Below are 21,531 nucleotides of genomic sequence, written 5' to 3'. Positions count from 1 at the left end.
TCATCAGCAGTATAACTCCAAACTGCTTTCTCCTAACTTTGGGTAGCCTGGGTGCTGCCTCACGATTACCAAGTGGTTTAAAATCACATCCCTCCTGCTCCCGCTTTACCAGCGAAGAGACGTTATTTCCAGGTACGAAAATGCGAGGTGGCCCGCAAAAGTAGAGGTAAAAGGTCTCAGTTACAGCCCGAGGATCAGCCCTGGGGAGTCATGGGACTCGGCTTAGATCCCCGCACTGGCTGGTGGAATGGACACCCGGCACCTTTGTCTGCGCCCTGGTTCCCTGGACCCGAGCGGAGAGCCGCGGGTGGGGGGGCGGATCCAGCGGTCCGGGCGGACCCGGCACTGTCCTGGGTAAGCTCGCGGCGAGGGCGGCCCGGCCGGGAAGCGGGAGGTCAGCGGCGGGGCGGCGGGCCCCCTCCCACGGGAGCCGCGCCAGGTCCCAGCAAGAGCCGGGAGGGATCGCTATTGTTTTTGGCTGGCACGTAAGTCCCCACGCCGACCCTCTGCGCACCCAGGTTTCCTCCCGGAGGCCATTCGGCTTCCTCTGAGGCCCTATATAGGGGCCCTGGGCCCAGGCTGAAAGAGGTGCGCGCCTGCTCCGGCCTCCCGGACAAGCCCGGGCTCGGAGCGCCTCTCGCCCTCAGGTCTCCGTAGCCAGAGGCGTCTGGAGAGGTGAGGCGGGGGGAATTTCTCCCCGGTGCGAGGAGGCAGGAGGAGGAGGAGGATCCGCTTCTCCGGGGTTTCCCTGACGCCAGCAGCAGCGCTCGACGCGCGCTCCCCGCGCCTGTCCCCGGCTCCGGGGAGAAGGGGGAGGGGAGCATGCCCGCCGCCGCGGCCCGCGAGGCGGCAGCCGGGATTGGAGCGGGGGCGGGCCGCGCGCGGAGCCGAGGGGGTGTGGGCGAGGGAGGCGCGCGCCTGCGCGTGCGCGGGGGTGCGCGCTCCGGGTCCCCGCCCCCCACCCCTGCCGCCCGTGGTCCCCGCCCCCCTTGCGCTGCTGTGTGGAGCCGGAGTCGGCGGTGGGTGGCGGCGCCTGGAACCTGGAGAAGGACCCACCTCCCCGCCCCGGAATGTAGTGACTCCCCGCTCTCCGCTCTCCTCCTCTCTCCTCCCCGCTGCAGGAGGGAGGCGCCCCCGAGTCTCCCCTCCCGCGAGAGGGGCCGCGCGGGCCGGGCCGGGCCGGGCTGGAGCAGCGGCGGCGGCGGCGGCCGCGGGAGCCTAGCCTGCAGCGAGGGACCGGCTGAGGCGCGCGGGAGGGAAGGAGGCGAGGGCTCCGCCGCGCTGCCGCCGCCGCCGCTCGCGGGGAAGAGATGGCGGCGGAGCGGAGAGCCCGGCGACTCCTCAGCACCTCCTCCTTCTGGCTCTGCTGCCTGCTGCTGCTCGAGCGCCGGGCGTCGGGCGCCGCGGCCGCCAGGAGCGGCTCCCCGCCGCAGTTCCCAGGTAAGCGGCGGCCGCGGGGTGCGGGCCCGGGAGGCGCGGGGTGGGGGCGGGGGCGCGGCACCGGCACCGGCGGCGGCCGCTGCGGTGTTTTTGTTTAGGATCCAGAAGGAAACGTGTACGAACTTCTCTGCCTCGTCTCGGGTTGCCGAGGAGAAAGGGGGTCGCGCAGGGTAGAGAGTGAAGTGGGCAGGCGGGGGCGCTGCCGGGGGAGGGGCGGCCGTGGGGGCGCATCGGGGGCTCCGGGCTACAGTTCTGCGCTTTGTACCCGGAGGCAGGTTCACCCCTCGACTCCCTCCCCTCCCCCAGGCTCATCCCACTTGTAAGAGTGGGACATTCTTGTGCTCACACAAGCACCAGTAGAGGCCACTACACACCTCATTAAATAAACAATCGTACGGCCAATTCATTAATTTTCAGGAAAGGAAGCGGGAGGGGGGCTTGAACTCCGCATTCCCTGGCCAGGGATTTCCCAGCTGAAGTCTCAGGGAAGCGCTGGTTGATCTCGAGGGACTCCTCGTGCAGGATTTGTAGCCCCGAGGCTGTGGAAGAGAGAGGGTGTCCGAGGGACACGATTGTCCCCTCATAACCAGTGGTGTTGACTTAACGATGAGGGCGCCTTGGAGAACAGCTCCAAGTGATTCTATCTGTTAATGTTTCCGTTATGAAAATGCTTGTTCTTTCCTGGGAATTACAACTATACAGCCTGTTAACCGCTCTTAACCTAGGGAATTGTCTAAGCATCGGATTTTAAGTACTTGTACGTTGTTTTCAAGCGGGAATATTTAAGTATATTTAGCTGCAAAAGCCATTTTCAGGTTTTCTATATCATAGATTATTGAAGTCACCTGCATTCCTATTTATTTAAGGGGACCAATTAACAAAACTCCAAACCTGCCTGTAAGGACCTTACAGTGTAATTGAGGAGCGGGACACACTCAGCAAATGAAGGGCAAATTAGCATGTAATCTGTTTAAATTGTTTGACCAAGGTGGTGTATCATAAAACTTGACAACTTTCACCTACTTGCATGAGATCTGAAATTTCTGTATTTGAAAGTCATCTTGTCAGGCACAGTAGCAGCTTCTACTCACTAAACCATTACTTGTTTTTCACTGGTTTATATTTAAAATCACACTGCAATGTAATTTGGCTGATAAAAGCTTTCTTTTGATACTTACAGAGTATATGTAGCACACGGCTTTTGCCAGTGTTAAATGCTTTAACCCTGAAGTACCAATGGGCATTATCAAAACAGCCACATAAACAATAGTGTTTTAGTATCACACTTGCACTTGCACATTCAGCCTAGAGTACACATGTTGGTCCTGAAATGTAGGTAACTGATCCAACCCTTTCTATTCTTGTGGATAGGCAAGAAAAATGTAACTATCTTGGAAGACTCTTATTTAATTTTACATGTAAAATTTTATATGTAGTTCATCCTATTATGTATGTGTTACTGCTTAAAGTTTTGTCAATAATTTTGTAAGTAAGTGCTAGTAATTATAGATTAATAAAAATAATAAGTCTCTTAGGAAGTCATAACATCTGTCTCAACATTAATTCTTATTTAATTAATTTTATTTTGTGCTGATGAGAGGTGTAAAGCATGGCTGAAATGTGCACTTTGCCTTCATGGAGTTTGCCGTCTGGCGTGTGGGTAGGAAAGATAGCCATTTAGCCACTAATTATGTAGTAATTAAGTTGTTGTGATAAGCACTACTGAGGAGAAGAGTAGGTTTTGAGAAAGCGTATGCTGCAGGGACCTAACCTAGACTGGGTGTCAGGGTGTCTCAGAAGTGAGATCTGAGTAGGAGTGGAGGTGAGGAGAGTCACAGCTAATTAGTGGTATGGTTGGGTCTAGAGCACGGATCTTCTGATCCTGTGCAGAGTGCTTTCCACAAACCATTCTGCCTCACTGCAAAAGGGAAAGGAATAACTGCAGCAAGGAAGGGTCGGTCAGTTCTTTCGCAAGCTGCAGAGACATCAAGGGGATTGAGAAGGGAGTAAGCAGCAATGGAACAAGCTGTTTCAATAAATCAGATGTCATTCGTAACTGGTTTAATTTTTTAATTTCTGTAGAGGGGTAGCTGAGATACCTTTCTGTAGGGGATTACAGTGAATAGGTGGTAGGGTATGGAGATATTTGGTAGTAAAAGGAGAACAATAGGATGTGGGACAACAGGATAAATGGGGTGTTTTTCCAACATTGGGTAGACATGAGGAGGTGGAGGAAAGAGAGAAGGACTAGTGATAGAAAATGGTCAGCAGTGGCAGAGTGTTGGAAATGATTAGGCACACAGTCTGGCTTTAGGAAGCAAGGAGGGGCAGATTACTGAAAAGATATGCAGGGACCTAGGGAAAGATGACATGACAAAACCACCCGTGCATTGCAGGTCTTCTCTAATCAGAGTGAACAGGTTAAGGAATGGTGCTCAGGTGGGATTGGGATGCCAGAATGGAGAACGTTAGGCAGGCAATGTGAGAGCTTATTTGAAATCAGTTTGAAGTAGACTAGATCAGCTATTTCTACCATCTCAGAATCAATTTTTTGTATCCCAAGAGCAGAAATAGTGAAAAGTTTTAATCCAGTATTGGTTGCTTCTGCGTTACATGAAATATGTAGAAATTGTTTTTTAAAACTTTTCTTAGAATAATCAAATATCCAATTCTCTGATCAGATTGCAAAAGAACATTTCATGTCCTAATGATGCTGAGGCTAGCCTTGACCTAGACTTCAGAGGTGTACTATAGAGGTCATGTAGCTATACTTCTCATTTAAGGTAAGAATCCTCTTGTCAACATCCGGCATAGGTGACTCTGTCTGCCTGAATCATTAACTTGATGATGTGATTCATTACCTCACAAGGTAGTCTATTCCTGTTTTGAATAACTTCTTTTAGTAAACTTTGCTTTATGTAGTACATTTAACTTTAATTTTCACCCTCCGCACCTTCTTGAATTTTTTTATCTTCTGCCTTTTTTTGGCATCACCCTATCTCCTGATTCATCTCATACTCCTCTGATCAATTCTTCATTTGTTTTCAGGTTTTTCTTTCATCTTCTCATCAAATATTGGTATCTAAGGTTGATCTCATTCTGTATACTTTACTTGTGTTCAGTTGCTACTGTCAGCTAATGACTCTCCTAGTCCACTCTGCTTCACGTGTCACTCTGTAGCTTCACTGAAGAGGTACCTTGCATTACACAGGACCAAAGGTAAACTCATCTTTGTACCTCTTCCCTCATCCCCTCTCTCCAGACAATAACAAACCAATTTCTGGTCCAGGACTCTCACATTGTTTGAATGATTGCATGGACTTGTCTTTCTTTGTTACCCACCTTGGACATCACTGTTCATCACTCAACCAAGTTGAGATCTAGAAGTCATCCTGGACTCTCCTCCTTCCCTCTTTCCCATAGCCAGTAGTTCTCCTTGATTTTTTTTTTAACCTCCTAGATATTTCTCGAATCATCATCACTCCACCTAGAGTAACAGTAGTGGCTCTGTAATTAAACTCTTTATCTCCGCTGTTAGCCTCTAGAAGTCTGTCCTCCTGCTAGAATGAACTTTCTTATATATTTTTCTGAGCATGCCATTCTGCTACTTATAAACTCTTAATTAGTGTTCTATAGCTTGAGTGTTGGAGTCTGAACTTCTTGGCATGAAGATTGTGAGGCCTTTTGTGTTCCTTACTACAGGCCTCCCACACTCCCAGCTTAAAGCCTCATCTCTTGGCACTTCTAATGTGTACCTGGTGCTCCACCACTCCAGGTTAACTGCAGAGCTTCAGGTCTCCAGGCCTTTGCACATGCTGTTCTTTCTTCCTGTTTTTTTGTTTGTTTGTTTGTTTAATAAATTTATTTATTTTTGGCTGCATTGGGTCTTTGTTGCTGCGCTTGGACTTTCTCTAGTTGCGGCCAGCGGGGGCTCATCTTTGTTGCAGTGCACGGGCTTCTCATTGCGGTGGCTTCTCTTGTTGTGGAGCACGGGCTCTAGGCGTGTAGGCTTCAGTAGTTGTGGCACACAGGCTCAGTAGTTGTGGCACACGGGCTTAGTTGCTCTGTGGCATGTGGGATCTTCCCGGACCAGGGTTTGAACCTGTGTCCCCTGCATTGGCAGACGGATTCTTAACCACTGCGCCACCAGAGAAGTCCCTTTCTTCCTGTTAATGCCACTTCCCACCTACTCATCTGTTCAGTGCATTTTTTTCTCCTAGCCCCCTCCCCCAAAGAGAGTTGGAGTCATCATTCTCTGTGTGTCCATAGCGTTCTGAGTCCTTTTCAACTTGTGTTACTTATTTCTTGTCTCCTCTACTAGTCTGACCCTCTTGAGGATTCGGACTTTTCTTACGTGATGTAGAACAAGCATCTAGCACAGAGTAGATCCCCATTAATTGTTTATTGAATGAATATTGAATTTCTTTTAACTCCCGGGCCTTACAGCACAAATCTGATTCCTTTATATGGTGGTCCTTCACATGTCTGAGGACAAAATTTGTGTGTGTGTGTGTGTGTGTGTGTGTGTGTGTGTGTGTGTGTTGCTCTCTCCTTTCTAAATTAATCATCCTAATTCCTTCAGCCACTCTTCATCTTACTTAGTTTTTGACCTTTTGTGAGTTTGGTCATCGTCTTCTGGATATGCTGCAATTTTAATATTTATTAGTTTTGTCATCTTTGGAAGGATCAGTGATCATACTAATTGATCTGTAAACAGAGACCGATGCCCTGCTTTGCCTGCCTAACAGGATGAAGTATAAAGGAGTTCATAGATTTTCAGGATGAATGTTCAAAGGAGATAAGAAATGTGACCGCTTTTAGTAAACCATATGAAAGTTAATATGTAGAATGGTGAAAAAAGACTTAGGATATGGAGGTAGAGGATTTGGATGTGACTCATGGTTCTACACATTTCCATATATCTGTTGGGGGCTATAGGCAGGCAAGAATAATACCTTGCTTACCTAACTGAGTTGTCAGAAGAATGAAATGTAAAATTGCTTATAAACTGTAAAGTACAGTGTCTGTATAGAATGGTTTTAATGTTTTTTTGTGAACTTAAAAATATAGTATAATTCTATTAAATTTTTTGAAAGTGTAGTTTTTTTTCCAGCAATTGATCATTGTTGGTTTCTTCTTTACGAGTTTTCTCTATGCTAATATAAAATATAGGGGTAACATTAATCTCATTATGTGGAAGCTCTGTTTATCTATTTCATAGTCTTTCTTGCCAAGCCCTTCATTTTATTACTGACTTTTGTGTGGTTGGGAGGTATTTACCATGCCATTGGTAGGCATTTTGGCTTCTAGGTAAAATTGCATCAACAATAAGAGAACAGTCAGTGGAAATAACTATAGGTAGGATATTATTGACCCAGAGAGCTAATGAGGTGAGGAAAAGTCTTGTGTTTATGATTTTTAAAAATTGACTTTGTCATGGGACACAAGCCAGTGAAAGATGATATTAAAATATAACCCCAGTTTTGGATTTGTTTAGAATCAAAGGAGTTTTTTGACTAAACATTTTGGAAACAGACAAAAAATTTCATTTAGACCCACTGGTATAATTTTGGTATATTTCTTTCTAGTGACTGTCTATATGGCACATCATTTTTATGTTGTAATCATGGTGTATGTACAACCTTATATGTGCATTATTCCATTTTTCTTTGTTGCCGCACTATCTTTAAATCATCAATTAAAAAAAGTTATTTTTAAATACTTAAATACATGTTTGTTTGAAGTAAAAAGAAAGTACATACAGTAAAACTTCCACCAACAAATTCCTTTTTTAACCCATAAATAACCACTGTTAATACTTTTCCTTCTGTATTTACATATGTGTGTATAGTTTTATTTTTTACACATAAGCAGGATCATACTACTTATTGTTTTTCAACTTGTTTTTCACTTAACAATGCATTGGAGATCTTTCCATGCCACTGAATACAGATTTTCCTATAATCATTATTTAAAATGTCTGTATACTATTCCAGTGAATGAATATAATATTAATAGTGGCCAATAAAAGTAGTATTTATTGAATACTCACTGAGCTGTAGGCACTGTACCACTCTCTATTACATGCATTTAATCCTTTATACATCCTTGTGAGGAAAATGGTAATATCTCCCCATTCTACAGTTGAGGTAACTGAGTGTCAAATATTAAGTGACTTCTCATAGACCTCACAGCTCTCATGTGGAAAAGTCGGCATTCAAATCCAGTCCTTTACAGGTCGAAAGCCTGTACTCTTTATTATACTGCATACTGCTGCTAACAATTATTCTCCTTTTATGGATGTTGATGTTGTTTTCAGTATTTTGCTCTAATAAAGAATGCTGTAATGAACATCTTCCCACATGTAGTCTTTCCTTCCGTATTTTGGATTCCCTTGTATAGGATTGTTGGTGAAAAGATAATTTGTGTGTGTATGTGGGAGTCAGGGTTCCATTTATTTTAGAAGAGTAATGATACCATTGAGTAATACCATTCATTGACCAGTACTTTTACAATTTCTTCAAGATATTTTCATCTTTAATTGTGACCTTAAGGCCATTATTTTAAAATGCAGGTCCCATAGCTTCTCCGTTTCATCTGTTAACTGAAGGAATTAATTAATAATAGGAAATCTCAAAGGTCCCTTCCATCTCCAAGTTTCTGTAACTCTGAAGTCTATAAAATTGAGTGGTAGATTCATCTCAGCTAAATGACTTCTGTTAAGTTTTGTGTTTGAACACTGATCATTTCTGTTCTTTGATTCAAGGATTACCTTTTGTCATTCTCTAAAGCCCAAGTTACTATGCATCTTTTTTTTTTTTTTTCTAGTGTGAAGTCGGATATGATTGGGAAAATCTTTTAAGTTGCCTGTAAATGATCGTGTATGATTTTATTTTATATGTGTAAAAATAGTTTTAGGGCTGATTTCAAGAAATAAGCTTCAGTGTTAAGCAATTGTGAGATATTTTAAGTTGCAGTACTACTTGAAATATTAGATACTTACTCTCAGGCTTATAATGGATATAAAGTAAACTGGCAAGGTTACTGATCTAGCTGATATTTTGATTCTGCCTTCGACTTCCTTATGTAAAGAAAGGAGAGAGAGAGGGAGTGAGTGGTTTTATATGTCCTATTTTACTAAAATCAGTACTTGAGTTCTTCTTGTTAAGGAGTTAGCAGTTGGGCAGTCTGAATTTCAGATTGCGTCTTTGCTTTTCCTATTAAAAAGAACCATGAGAAATAACCTCCTGTTAAAAATTTGTTATTGAAGAATAGTTGATTTACAAGGTTGTGTTAATTTTTGGTGTACAGCAAAGTGGTTTAGTTATACATATATATTCTTTTTCATGTTCTTTTCCGTTATGGTTTATTATAGGATACCCTGTGCTATATAGTAGGACCTTGTTGTTTATCTATTTTATGTATAGTAGTTTGTATCTGCTAATCCCAAACTCCTAATTTATCCCTTCCCATCCCCTTTCCCCTTTAGTAACCATAGTTTGTTTTCTATGTCTGTGAGTCTGTTTCTGTTTTGTAAATAGGTTCATTTGTGTCATATTTTAGATTCCACATATAAGTGATATTATATGTTACTTGTTTTTGTCTTTCTGATTTACTTCACTTAATATGATAATCTCTAGGTCCATCCATGTTGCTGCGGATGGCATTAAGAAATAACCTCCTTTTAATTTGTTTTATGGCAAGAATGTTCACATTTAATTTTGTAGTCAGATAGTTCTTGTATAGCCAAAACTAGAAATTTAGGTAATTTTGACTAGTTGCAAATATGTTATCTTTGAGGTATAATTATGCACAAAGCCATGCACTGTGGAGATACTAAGATGAATTGGACATGTTTTCTATCCTTGGTCTAATGGCAGAGATAATAACTTAATTTGGAGAGAGAAAGTGTAATTACTGCTGTAGGTGGAGAAACAAATTCTGGAATCATTGTGTTACTATTAATCAAGTAATAGTACTACTTTTCTCATAATTTTGGTTCTATGTCTTTAGAGTAGTCCCAACTTAGTTTTAACAGGTCAGTAGACTGGAACTCTCAGAGGGAGTTATTTTTCATTTCCTCTATGTGAAATGATTACTGGAATGGTTGAATATATGAGAATGCTAATAATGGAGCCATCTGGGGGTGCAGCTACTTCCATGTCTTCAGGAAATCCGGAGATTGATCGTACAGGTTTTCAGGATTTATTACTGGTCAGTAATAGCCAGTAAAACTTACTGAGGAGTCCTGAGCAGAGTGAATTTTTAAAGTGATACCACATGGAAACTGAATACAGAACATTTGTTTTTCAGGTGCAAAGTAAATGAGTAAAAAAAAAATTTACCAGGATATATCTTTATATGTAAGGTCTAGTTAAGATGATAGCGTTATCATATACAAATTCAGGGAATAGAATAACAAATTATAAGTTTTATTTATAATTTTTATTCATAGCATGACTTTTAATGTAAAAACTAAAATTTGAGGATCTTTTTGGTTAATAGTTGAAAGCTTTTGGTTTGAAGTTGGGTTATTAGTAGTTTTAAATTTACACAGTGTTGTGTGTCCAGGAGATTGTATGTACACTTCCTATGGCGATAACCCCTTTATTAATAGCACCCCACCTACATAGAACTCAACCATCATGCACCCTCACCTCCAGAACGTAACTGAAGACTAGGGAATAAGAGAAATAATTTTCAAAGTCTGTACATTAAAGTAAATAAGTGTCTCAGAGTCCCAAAAGTCTTTATTTAGAGCCTATTTATCTTTAATTCATATGTAGTTCTAACAAACTGTATTGTCTTATTTCTAAGTCCATAGTTGATCAGAAGTGGTAGAAAGACTGTCTTGAAATGCCCCCTAACAACAGCAATTAGTCACCTTTGTAAGGAAGAAGATTTAAAATAAACATAAGAACACAAAGATCTTCCTTAAACAGAAATGGTTGTCTCAGCCAGGTTGAGGAAAGTTTCTTTTCCTCTCCATCACTGCCAATGGGTATTTCCTGCCCCTGGCCATTTCTTTTGCCCCTCCTCCTATAGATACAGTTGCCCTCTGGGAAGAAATATCTTCCCTCAGAAATCTCTGGAGTCCCATCTCACCTCAAATTAGTATGAGTCCAGGCTGACACTTAAGGTGGGAGAAAAGGAAATATGAATAGGAAAAGAGGTGAGGTGCCAGGGCAGGGTTCCTTCTCTGCTAATCCCTACCCCTCAAAGCCATAGAATTTCTCTATTAGCAGCATTTTTAACCCTGATGGCTAAAATGTGTATGTCAACTTTAAATTTTGGGGTAAAATTAATTGTTGGTTTGATTTTAAGAAAATAAAAAATATTAAAATTTTTCAAGCAGCATGTAAAATAAAAAGTGAGATCATACATTCCAGCCCTCTCCCCAGTGATAATCACTTTTAATAGCTATGGACTTTCTGTTTTATATATACACTTAAATATTTAAAATATATAATATATACATGTATAACAAAACTAAACAGTGACGTAGTGCTATGCATACTGTTTTCCAGTGTGTTTTAGGACATCTTCCCATGTGAGTACATACAAGTTTATCACAGTTGTTTTGATAGCCACATGGTATTTTATAGATGTATCATAATTTATTTAACCAATTCCTTTTGATGCTCCCCAATTTTTTATTGCAAACATATGCAGTGAACCCACTTTTACAAAATGTCTTTGTGCACATGTTCAAGTATAGTATAGAATAAGTTTGTAAATGTGGAATTGTAGGGTAAAAGAGCATGTGTGTTAAATTTTTTGCTAGTTATTTCCAAGTTGTTCTCCAAAAAGCTGATTTTTCTCTATCAACAGCAAATGAGAGAGTGCTGTTTCCCCACACCCTTGCCAACATACTAGTTATTTTCAGACCTCATAGTCTCTGCCAATCTGATAGATGAAAATGTATATCTCTTTAAATTTTATATTTTAAAATTATTAATGGAATTGAGCGTCTTTCAGATTTTTATTAATGGTTTATATTATTTTTGAGAATTGTCTATTTGTCTTTTGTTCATATTCCTTTATCCTGTCTTGAATTAATGATTCATTTATAAATGTAAATTAAACAATATAATTAAGAATAGGAGCAATTTAAAACTTATAACTGTCAAAACTCCCATGGCTACTTGTGGTTTTTCAGGTAATGAGAAGTGCATAGAGTAGTCAAGTCAGTCTGCTTACCTGACTTCTGCTAACCACTGCTCATGTTTGCTTGATATGGATTCATAAACTTTCAAACTGTTCTATTTTGAAGGAAAAAAAGCTCATTGATTTGAGTGAAAAATAGGAATTGAAACCGATGCTACTACCTCTTTTAAGACAGAGCAATTTTAGTTTAGAGTAAGTTCAGTTAATCAAATACTTGCATGCCAGTTTTACTCAAGATATTGAGGTGGTTTGAAGTGGAAAATGGATTAAGGATGTAGCAGGAAAGACAAGTTTAAGGGACAGGATGTGATTTCCATTTTTGGATACCCTGAGCCTGAGATGTCAGCAGATCATCTCTGTAAAGGTATTACAGAATTGGGGCTCAGATGAGAGGTCTCTCTAGACCTCTGGCTAGAAATATAGGTTCAGGAATTATCTGATAGAGGTGATAGTTCAAGCCATGAGACTAGATCATTTCACTGAGGAAGGAAGAAGAAAAACCTAGGGCAAAGACTTGAATATACACCCATCATTGGGTGTCCAAAGGAAGGAAATATTACTCTGTCTGCAGAACAAGATAAGTACCTAGAATTAGAGCTATGTAAAATGATAAAAGTTCATTTTGCCCCTGGATATCTTATTCAGAAACATCTGTGTGAATAAATGGGATAGTGCTAACATAATGTTTGTTCTTTTCCCTTCTACATGCATGGTGTGGCCCTGGGTTAGAGTGCTAGGCAGGGAGACGGGAAGCTTAAAAGGCAATTCTGAACAATTTTTTTTTTTTTAAAGAATTGTAAGATACGTATTTATTTTAAAACATTTATTTATGTATTTGGCCGTGCCGGGTCTTCCTTGCGGCATGCAGGATCCTTTAGTTGCAGCATGTGAACTCTTAGTTGCGGCATGTGGGATATAGTTCCTGCACCAGGGTTCGAACCCGGGCCCCCTGCATAGGGAGCGCGGAGTATTATCCATTGGGCCACCAGGAAGTGCCCCCAATTCTTTACTATAAATAACATATGTAATAATTTATCACTCTGAACTGAGGTACACAATGAGTTAATATGTGTCTGTGCTTAGAACAGAGCCTGGTATATCTTAATCACTCATTAAATGTAAACTGTTGTTGTTTTTATTATTTCTATAAACTGGATGGAGAGGCTAAAAATACATGAAAATTAGATAAAACTTATATAATTTGGTTTATATTATCTGATGGCTGTGTATAATGAGATTGTTAAATGAGTAAGCTTATGTGGGGAAGGATAAGGATTTGTTTAGTTTGGAGTATTTGGTTCATAAGTTTCTTCGAGGATGTGGACTTGAGCTGGTTTTGAAGGCATGAGTAGGCTTTTTAGATGCGCAGGATTTTCTGGCAAGGAGAGTTAAATGAAGAGCAGTATGAGTTGAGGCAGAGTAAAGGCAAAGGCAACAAAAATGTTCTTATCAGTAAACTATTTCTTGAAAAGGCTCACTTTTGTTATTCTGAAGTTTATCTTTTGTTATGAAACAGAGGGATGATTATTAGATGATGAAATCATAGGCCAGGTAATCTTTTAAAGATTGTGATGCTAGAAGGGAAGCTGGAGGTAGTGCTTGTTCCAATTCTTAATGCCTGAAAGTTAACCTTATCATTACATATTTGCTTCCTAAAACGTCATTTATTTCCTGTTAGGTTTTGTGGGTATCTTTTACGAAACATTGATTTCTCTGGATTTTATTCAGAGCGGCAGAAATAAGCTTCAGGATGATGTGTACTGGGAAGTACTGAGGAATTAACTTTTGCTACTTCGTGAAGAAATCCTTATTTTAAAAAAATTTTGTGGAAGTGTGCACTTCCTTCTTCAGAGTAGGTGTATTTAGGTAGAGATTTTGCAGTTTCAGAATCAGCCTTATTTATCAGTCATTAATGTTCGTGGGTAAGAAATATCAGGTAATATTATGGTACTAACTTGGTATGTAGTTCCACTTTGTTCAAAATTGTTTTAAGATTTGCCTCTGCATACGCATAATAATTTGACCTTGATATAAGGTTCCTTTTTCTTTTAGAACTCACTGGACAGCCCCCCCACCCTCCAAATTTAGTGCTGTACATAGTATTAATGTCTACTAGGTACCCTCATACCCTCAACTTTTTAAAAAAATCTGTATATTTGTAGAATTTTGTGTGTGCGTGGACTTTGAGATTTAGAAATTTCATCAGGATATGATTAGATGGAAGTTTATTCATTGTTTTTTTTTTCTTTTTAAAGAATGGTACAGTGGAGTTGCATTTTTGGTTAGGCATTAGGTTTAAATTCAGCCAGTAATGTGAAAACTGCATATTATCATTTTCCCATTTAAACACCTTAGGAAGACTTTACATTGGAGGCTGATATTTCATCTCAGTAAGTTGGGCTTAGATAACTTTTCTTCTTAGTCTTGGAATAAGTTATTTCTTTTGTTGACTACTAAATAAAGACGAAGACTTGCATTTGTATTGTTCAAAATCATTTTTTTTTTTAACTCTAGAACTGAAGTGTGATGAGATGCACATACTAAGAGAGGCACACTGGAGCTGAGCTCAACTAGGAGAACAACAAGTTCATATCTCATATTGCATGCTTATACTGAATGGCAGGTAGAATGGTTCTATTTAAATTATTTCATATTCTCTCATGTATGATTGAATTCATTTAACTTTAAATGTGTGTATGATACGATTTCTCTTATTAGTGAGTTTTGTTGTTGTTCTGAACACACGAGTCTATTTTAGGGTAGGAAAATTTCTTCTATTACTTTACTACCCATACTCTGTTTTCTCTTTCTGGAATTCCACATAAGTGTATTTTCTCTGTCTCTTTTCTCTATGACACTTTATTTCCCCCTTTTTTGGTGTGTCAATTTTTGCTTTTTATATTTTGAGGCTATATTATTAGATGCATACGGATTTAGAATTGCTATCTTTCCGGTGATTAAAGTCTACTTTTTCTGATATTGATATAGCTATATCAGCTGTTTGGCTTAGTGTTTAAGAGTTTTCACCCTTTAATTTTCGGCCGTTTTTATAGTCTTATATTTATGTTGTGTATGTAGCATACTCTTAGGTGTTCTTCTTTATTTAGACTGACAATTTTTGCCTTTTTTCTAGAGCTCTTAGTCTATTTACATATAATGTAATGGCTAATGGCTTTAAATCTTCCATTTTTATTATTTACTTCTCACTGCTCTGCCTGTTCTGTGGTCCCCTTTCTCTTTTTTCTTGATGGCTTGGTTATCTTCAGTTATGCAGTTTTTCCCTCTCTTTTAGTTTACCAGTTATATATCCTTTTACTATTCATTTAGTGGTTCTTAACACATTATTGACTGGGGGATTTTTGCAGACACTAACGCCTGTGGCCATAATACGTCTCTGGTCAAAAATGTGTTAAATGTATCTTTGACTTATTACTTTTACCATTTATTGGATGATACAAGACCTTTTGAACACCTTAATTCTATTTGTCCTTTTCTTCTAATTTTTGTTATTATTGTTATGTGTTTTAGTTCTGTTTATATTTGATAGCCACATGACATTATTATTTTATAAGCCATTATTGATTTAGATTTACCCATGTTGCTTTTATTTATCAGTTGCTCTTCATTTCTTTCTGCATCTCTGAGCTTCTATCTGGGGTCATTTCCTTCTGCCTGGAGAATATCCTTCAGTATTTAGTTAGGTCTGCTGGAGATGAATTCACTCAGCTTTTGTCTGTCTGAAAACATCTTTATTTCATCTTCAATTTTGATATTGTTGGTGGGGGCTGCTGGATGTAGAATTCTAGATGACAGTTTTTTTCTTTCAGCCCTTTAAGAATGTCATTCCATTGTCCACTGAACTCCATTTCTGATGAGAAATCAGCCATAAGTCTTATTTTTACTCTCTTGTGGGGAATGTGCTTCCCTCCCTCTTTCCCCCTTTGGACACTTTTAAGATTTACTCGCTATCTATGATTCTCAGAAATATGCCTGTGATGAGCCTCGTTGTGATTTTCTTTGTATTTATCATTCTTGCTGAGTTTCTTGTATCTGTGGAATGATTACTTTCATCATTTTTGGAAAGTTCTTGACCATTATCTCTTCAAATATTTTTTCTTCCCCATTGGAGTTTAGGCTTAAGGCTTCTTTGAATCCTCTTCATTCTGATGGGTTCAGAAAAACTATGGTTTTTGTAGTTTATCTGTGTTGTTTTGGTTGTTGAGGTAAGAGTGACAGTCTCTTATGACTTTCTGCATTCTAACCAGAGGCAGCACTCCATTTATTGATTTCTTAATTTCATTTATTGTATTTTTCAGATCTAGAATGTCTGTTTTGTTTTCTTTTATAGTTTCTAGGTCTCTGCCGAAATTCTCCATACTGTATCTTTATTCCTTAACCCATCCTGTCATATGTGTTACCATGAAGGTTTGCTTTTATATTTGTTATTTCTCCTGGTTTTGGGGTTGTCTTGTGTTTTTATGTGCTTGTTTATTTGTGATTGAGTGCCAGGGATTGTTTATGAAAAATTATAGACATAATCTGAATGCTACTATCTTCTCTCAGAAAGGATTTACCTTTGCTTCTCTTTTGGAATGTGGTTATATGAAGTCACTAATAATCTCAGGTCACTTTAGTCCATTCAGGGATTGAGATGATTTAAAATCAGGCTTCAGACCTTATGAGCTGAAATATTTTGGGTTTACTTTTATTTCTTGTATGTAGCCCTTTGAAGTCCTAATCCACAGTTTAAGAGGTTTATCCTCCTCCTTGGCAGGCCCTCACTCCAATTTTTGTCCCCTCAGGGCTTACATCTGTCAAGAGCTATGCTCATCTTCTCAGCCTCTTCAGCAGTAGTGGCCTTTCGAATCCACAGATACCTCTAGGTTAAAAAAAACAGCTCCAAATACCAGGTTTATTTATTTTGATTTTCTCATTTTCTAGATCTTGGTCCCTTAATTCCTCATGACCTTGATTGCCCTCACACAGATCTTTTGTATTTTGTCTAGTTTCTTTATTTCTCCTTAGTGGAAGAGTTGGTCCGAACCGCCTACTCCGTCATTCCTGGAAGCTGAACTCTTGCAATGCCCCTTTCGTCTTTTCTCTTATTTATGTTCTGTTAGAAATTTTCACGCCTGTCTGGTTTTTTGTCATGTGCAATCTGCATTTATTGCCCCTGTTGTATTTCTTTGAAAAATTATTCAGTTGTTTTGTGGCTGAAAGCAGTCTGTCCTGATTTCAGATTATTCTCTTTTCATGTGCATGGTATTCTCTTAAGTTTTTTTAGGATTTCTACAGTTGAGATTTCTGTAGTTGGGAATTCTAGTACTTTAAAGTTTTCTCTCGTAAATTTTCCAGGTGAAAAATTTTGCTTCAGTTGATAGAACAATCACTCCTTTAGCTCCTGGGTCTTTTAAAGTGTCTGTTGATGGGTACTTGTGATGATGGGATGGTGTCTGTGTGTGCAGAGTATTGCTGGTTGAGATGGACTCTTTTAAACTTACGTGGGTTTGTGTTCTAATGTTTCAGGTCTAGATGAGAGGAGAAAATTTTAGACTTGCAGTAATTTTGTGTTGCTAGATCATTGGTTTGTAGGGAGTAGGGGTGCAAGGTATAGTCATACTGCTGTGAAATAGGTTTACTGCTACCGTGTTTGTTTTCAGTGCTGGAATTAAAAAATTCACAATTTAAATGCTGGCAATTGGCTGTGGAACTAGCAGTAGCAGCCTCTTCTCTTTCTGCCCCTTGTCTCAAAACTTTACTTCACACATGATCTGCAATGTGAATGCTCTGCCAGGTGCTTTGCCAGGCTTTTTTCTTGGAGGCACCCCAGGCCCACATATGGTTGGCAGTCTTCTGTGATTTTCAGTGGGCTACAGATTTTTCCCCTGGGTTTTTCTTTTAATCTATTCCTTTGATTATTTCAGCGGATATTGGGGGTGGAGTGTTGGGTAGGCATTGATTACATTTATGAGCTCAGTTTTGCCATCTTGAACTGATAATCTACACTGTGTGTGTTTTCTCTTTTTCAGTTGGTTTAGTTTGGTGTCTGACCCAATTAAAAAAGGATAGTTTTATTATTTTCTTTTTACTTTTATGTACATATAGATTATAATAATGCAATTTCTGAAGGACTCTAATAGGCTAATTAACTCTTGCCTGATACGAACTCTTATGGAATGGGGTATTTTTTATTCCACAGACATTTTTGTGAATGTTGAGTATATTTTCAGGACTGTTAGGTTTTGGGATTACAGACTTCAGCAAGTCTCTCAATCTTATATACCTATCCTTGAGGCAGAGATACATTTCTCTGAGGCTGAAAGACTTTTCCTCGGGAGAATGACAGCAGGAGTGTTCTTAAAATTTTGATTTTTTTTACCCATTGTTAAATATAAATGGGTACAAAGTATTGATAATAGTTCTTAATGTATGTAGAAAATATTCCAGTTAAAATCTTATTTATAATTTTGGCTGTGTTACTCATTTTTTTCCATATATAGTAAATTTCAGTGTATTCTCTGACCAGGTGATTATATCAAATAATAAGGGTTTATGTTACATGTATTATTGCATTTATTCATATGTAACACATATATGGAAAGTAGGATGGCATGACTTCTTTTTAATAAGGAATTCAGAGTTCAGTAAGGTAGGTAGGACATGAAACAGAAAAGTAGAAGTGTTATATATTCATTTTGCAACCTTTTACTTACGGGAAGAAGAATTAGGAATCTGCTTCAGTCTTGAATCTAGAATTTGCCAGTCTGAAAATCATTCTTTGGAAGTGGTTTGAATGATTAGGTGTAGTAGAAGGAAATAGGAAAGCAGGTAGCTGAGGCCACAGGGTGGATTGGAAAAGAAAATAGCTAGCTTCATTATGCTGTTTCAGGAAGGACAACGTTATTTCTGTTATAGACATAAAATACACTATAAGGAATGTTGGCTGTCTTCACTTTATATCCAACAAGAATAGTACAATTTAGGAAAAGCTGTTTAAATTGAATCTTCCTGACTAATGTTTTGTTATGATATAAGTTGATTTTCCTCATATGTTCATCTTAGGTTAAATACATTATTTATGTAATGTTATAAACTTGATATGACGAAGTACACTTACTGCCAGGTTTTCAGTTTTTAATGCAGTGTCTTTCACACTTGTTCAATTGTTAGAACATCTGGAAGCAGTGGTGTGCTTTGTGAGGTAATTGTGAAGTATTAATACCTTTAATTACATTAAACAAATGAAGTATAATTCTGCAAGCTGTAAATATGACATATGAATGCGGTTCAACTCAGTTTCAATTGAAGAAATATTTAATCAATATTTGTTGTGTACCATAACACAAGATAATTTCGTGATGAAAATGAATTATGGAAGAGGTAGAAGAAAACAGAAGTAAGGTTCCCCTCCCCCCACCTCCTCCCCCAAATCAATGGTTTATAGTATCTTTTAAGATTAGTTGAGATCTTGATAGGGGCTGGTTGCTTTAGCCAATGGCAGCATGCCTAAGTGATTCCTGAAGTATAGTCAGTATTTTTCAGAGCATCATTATACATATACTGAGATAAATCTGTGCTCCAGAGGCCTTGGAATCTGCATTTTAAGAAGCATCTGTGAGATTTCTTACTCACAAAGCTTGAGAAATATTTTCTAAATGTTGACTGAAAAAAACCCCAGAATATTGCTTCTGAATTTAAAAGAAGTAGTGTTTTAGAATGAACTTCCTCTCCAAGGGAATATAATTCATATAAGGTAGTTGCTATTTCACTTATATTTAGGAAATGTCTTTTTATAGCTACGAACATTTGGAATATTGAAAAGAATTGCCATTTCGCTGAAAGTCTTTTATTTTGTTTTTTCCATGGGAATAATCATATCTAATGGCTTTAAATGATTTTTCAAATGTGAAATTTATTAGAATTTGGACTGTATTAATGTAATATCTGGAAGATTCAAAGTTATAATACATTTTTAAAAGTTTTAGTTTTGCTTTGTTAACTGCTTCAACTTTTGGAAGCAGGAACATAAATGAAAAGTTAAACTGAAAGTCTTATGTATATAAACTTTAAAAAATTCTTTCTCCAAAACTGTGAATTTCAGACTTATTCATTCAGTAAACCCTTATTGAGTACATGCTGTATGCCAGGCTCTGTGCTGGGGTGTTGAGGATGATTCAAACTTAAACCCTGTTTTGATAAAGTTCATTTTAGTGGGAATGAGATAGGGAAAGAATATACATATATATATGTATATGTATGTGTATATATATATATATATGTATGTGTATATATATATATATATATATATATGTATCTATATAAACAAATGATTTGTGCATTGCCTAACTTTAAAGAATTTGAAATTCCAGTAGAGGGTATTTAAATAGTCATTATATTACATGCAAGAAAAAAAAACCACAGTGTGTATATGTGTGTGGTGGTAGTGCTAGTGTTGCCTCATAGGCTGTTCGGTAGTCTGGGCAGTGTGCAATGATTTCTTGGATTAGAATGATGGAGGTGCAGAAAAGTTTATGGAATGGGAAGTCATTTAGGTGATAAAATAGAATTTGGTGATGGATTGGATTTTGCAGTGAGAAACGTGTCCAAGATGATTGCTAAGTTTCTTTAGGATTTGTATAGCAGGATCGTTGATGTTATTTTTTGAGGGGAAAGAAATAAGTTTATGGGGGACAAGAAGAGCATGAGCTTAATTTTGGATATAATGAATTTTGATATGCCTTACCCAGGGGGCAGTTTGTTACAGTCCGGAGTGTAGTGAAAGACGTGGGCTGTAGGTTTGTGAGTCATCTGCTTAGAGTGTATGGTTGAGTAGAGAGGATGGGCTGTTACAGGACAGAGAAGGGAGTGGAGAAATAGGAGGGAAACCAGGAGAGGGTTGTATCGTAGAAGTCAAGAAGGGAGTATCAGACTTGCTGGTAGATTAAGTATGGTGAGAAGTGAAAAATGTGTTTTGCATTTAGCTACGCATGAGTCACCCATGACCTTACTAAGAGCTTTAAGTGGAATTTGGAAGCAGGTTGAGGGACAAGTGGGAAGGGAGAAAATGAAGACTGTGAAAAGTTCCAGAAATTTAGCTGTGATTGAGGATGACTGAATGCAGTGGTTGAGTCTAATAAGAATGGTGTGTGTGTGTGTGTTTAATGGGCAAGACTCGAGCATGTTTAAAAGGCAGTGGAAGACTATGTGAGAGGGGTAGTTTGAATATACAAGGAAAACGAAATAATAATATAAGTTTCCTGAGAAGATTGGGAGAATATGGGGTTGGTTCTGAGCACAAGTAGAAAGATTTACAGTAGATCAGAGAGGAGGAGAGATAAGGCTACTCTTTAACTGGAGGGAAGGAGCGTAGAATAGGTGAATATTCTTAATAAGGAAGTGAGGTCTTCTGCTGTGCCTGTAGAGGTTTGAAAAGCAAGAAACAGTTCTCAGGAGAGCTGGTGAGCAAGTAGACCAGAGTTAGGATTGTCAATACTTTAAAAAGTACTAATATGAGAATATACTGTACTAGATTTACCATGAATTTAAATTCTGTGGGGATAACATTGTTTTCTATGCCTTTTCTCCCCTCATCTGCTAGGGGCTCATGAGCTGAGCACCTTGGAGATGGTAGGTTCTCAGTAAATATTTACCCTAAACTACTATCTTTAAGTGAAAAATGCATAAACAGCAACTACTCTTGACTGACTTAAATTTTGTAGATTAATGATAGAATTAATAAGTGAAGGAAGCCTCTTCCTGTAACGGTGTTTAATACACCATTTCAACAAATCTCTCCCTGCAGCCTACTAAACTTTTCTCTTTAATTAAGTAGCTGATTTACACAGCAGATTTTGCTCATTTGAGGACTCAATCCATGTCTAAACAGATAAAGGTAACAGCTCAGGCATAGTTAAGATACATTGT

General features: G+C 38.8%; 1 protein-coding gene across 5 annotated transcripts in view; it reads left to right on the top strand.

Annotated features, from left to right (window-relative positions):
- The first annotated feature begins 993 nt into the window (after positions 1 to 993).
- NEO1 (neogenin 1) overlaps positions 994 to 21,531 on the top strand; it is a 250,724-nt gene continuing 230,186 nt past the window's right edge. For all 5 annotated transcript variants that reach the window (XM_059912801.1, XM_059912799.1, XM_059912797.1 and 2 more), the window contains exon 1: positions 994 to 1,440. In XM_059912801.1, the coding sequence (XP_059768784.1) occupies positions 1,311 to 1,440 (130 nt within the window). In that variant the 5' untranslated portion in view covers positions 994 to 1,310. The remainder of the gene's footprint in view (positions 1,441 to 21,531) is intronic.

This window comes from Balaenoptera ricei, chromosome 2, assembly GCF_028023285.1.
Source record: "Balaenoptera ricei isolate mBalRic1 chromosome 2, mBalRic1.hap2, whole genome shotgun sequence".
Taxonomy (NCBI): domain Eukaryota; kingdom Metazoa; phylum Chordata; class Mammalia; order Artiodactyla; family Balaenopteridae; genus Balaenoptera; species Balaenoptera ricei.
This window is presented reverse-complemented; position numbering and strand designations above follow the sequence as displayed.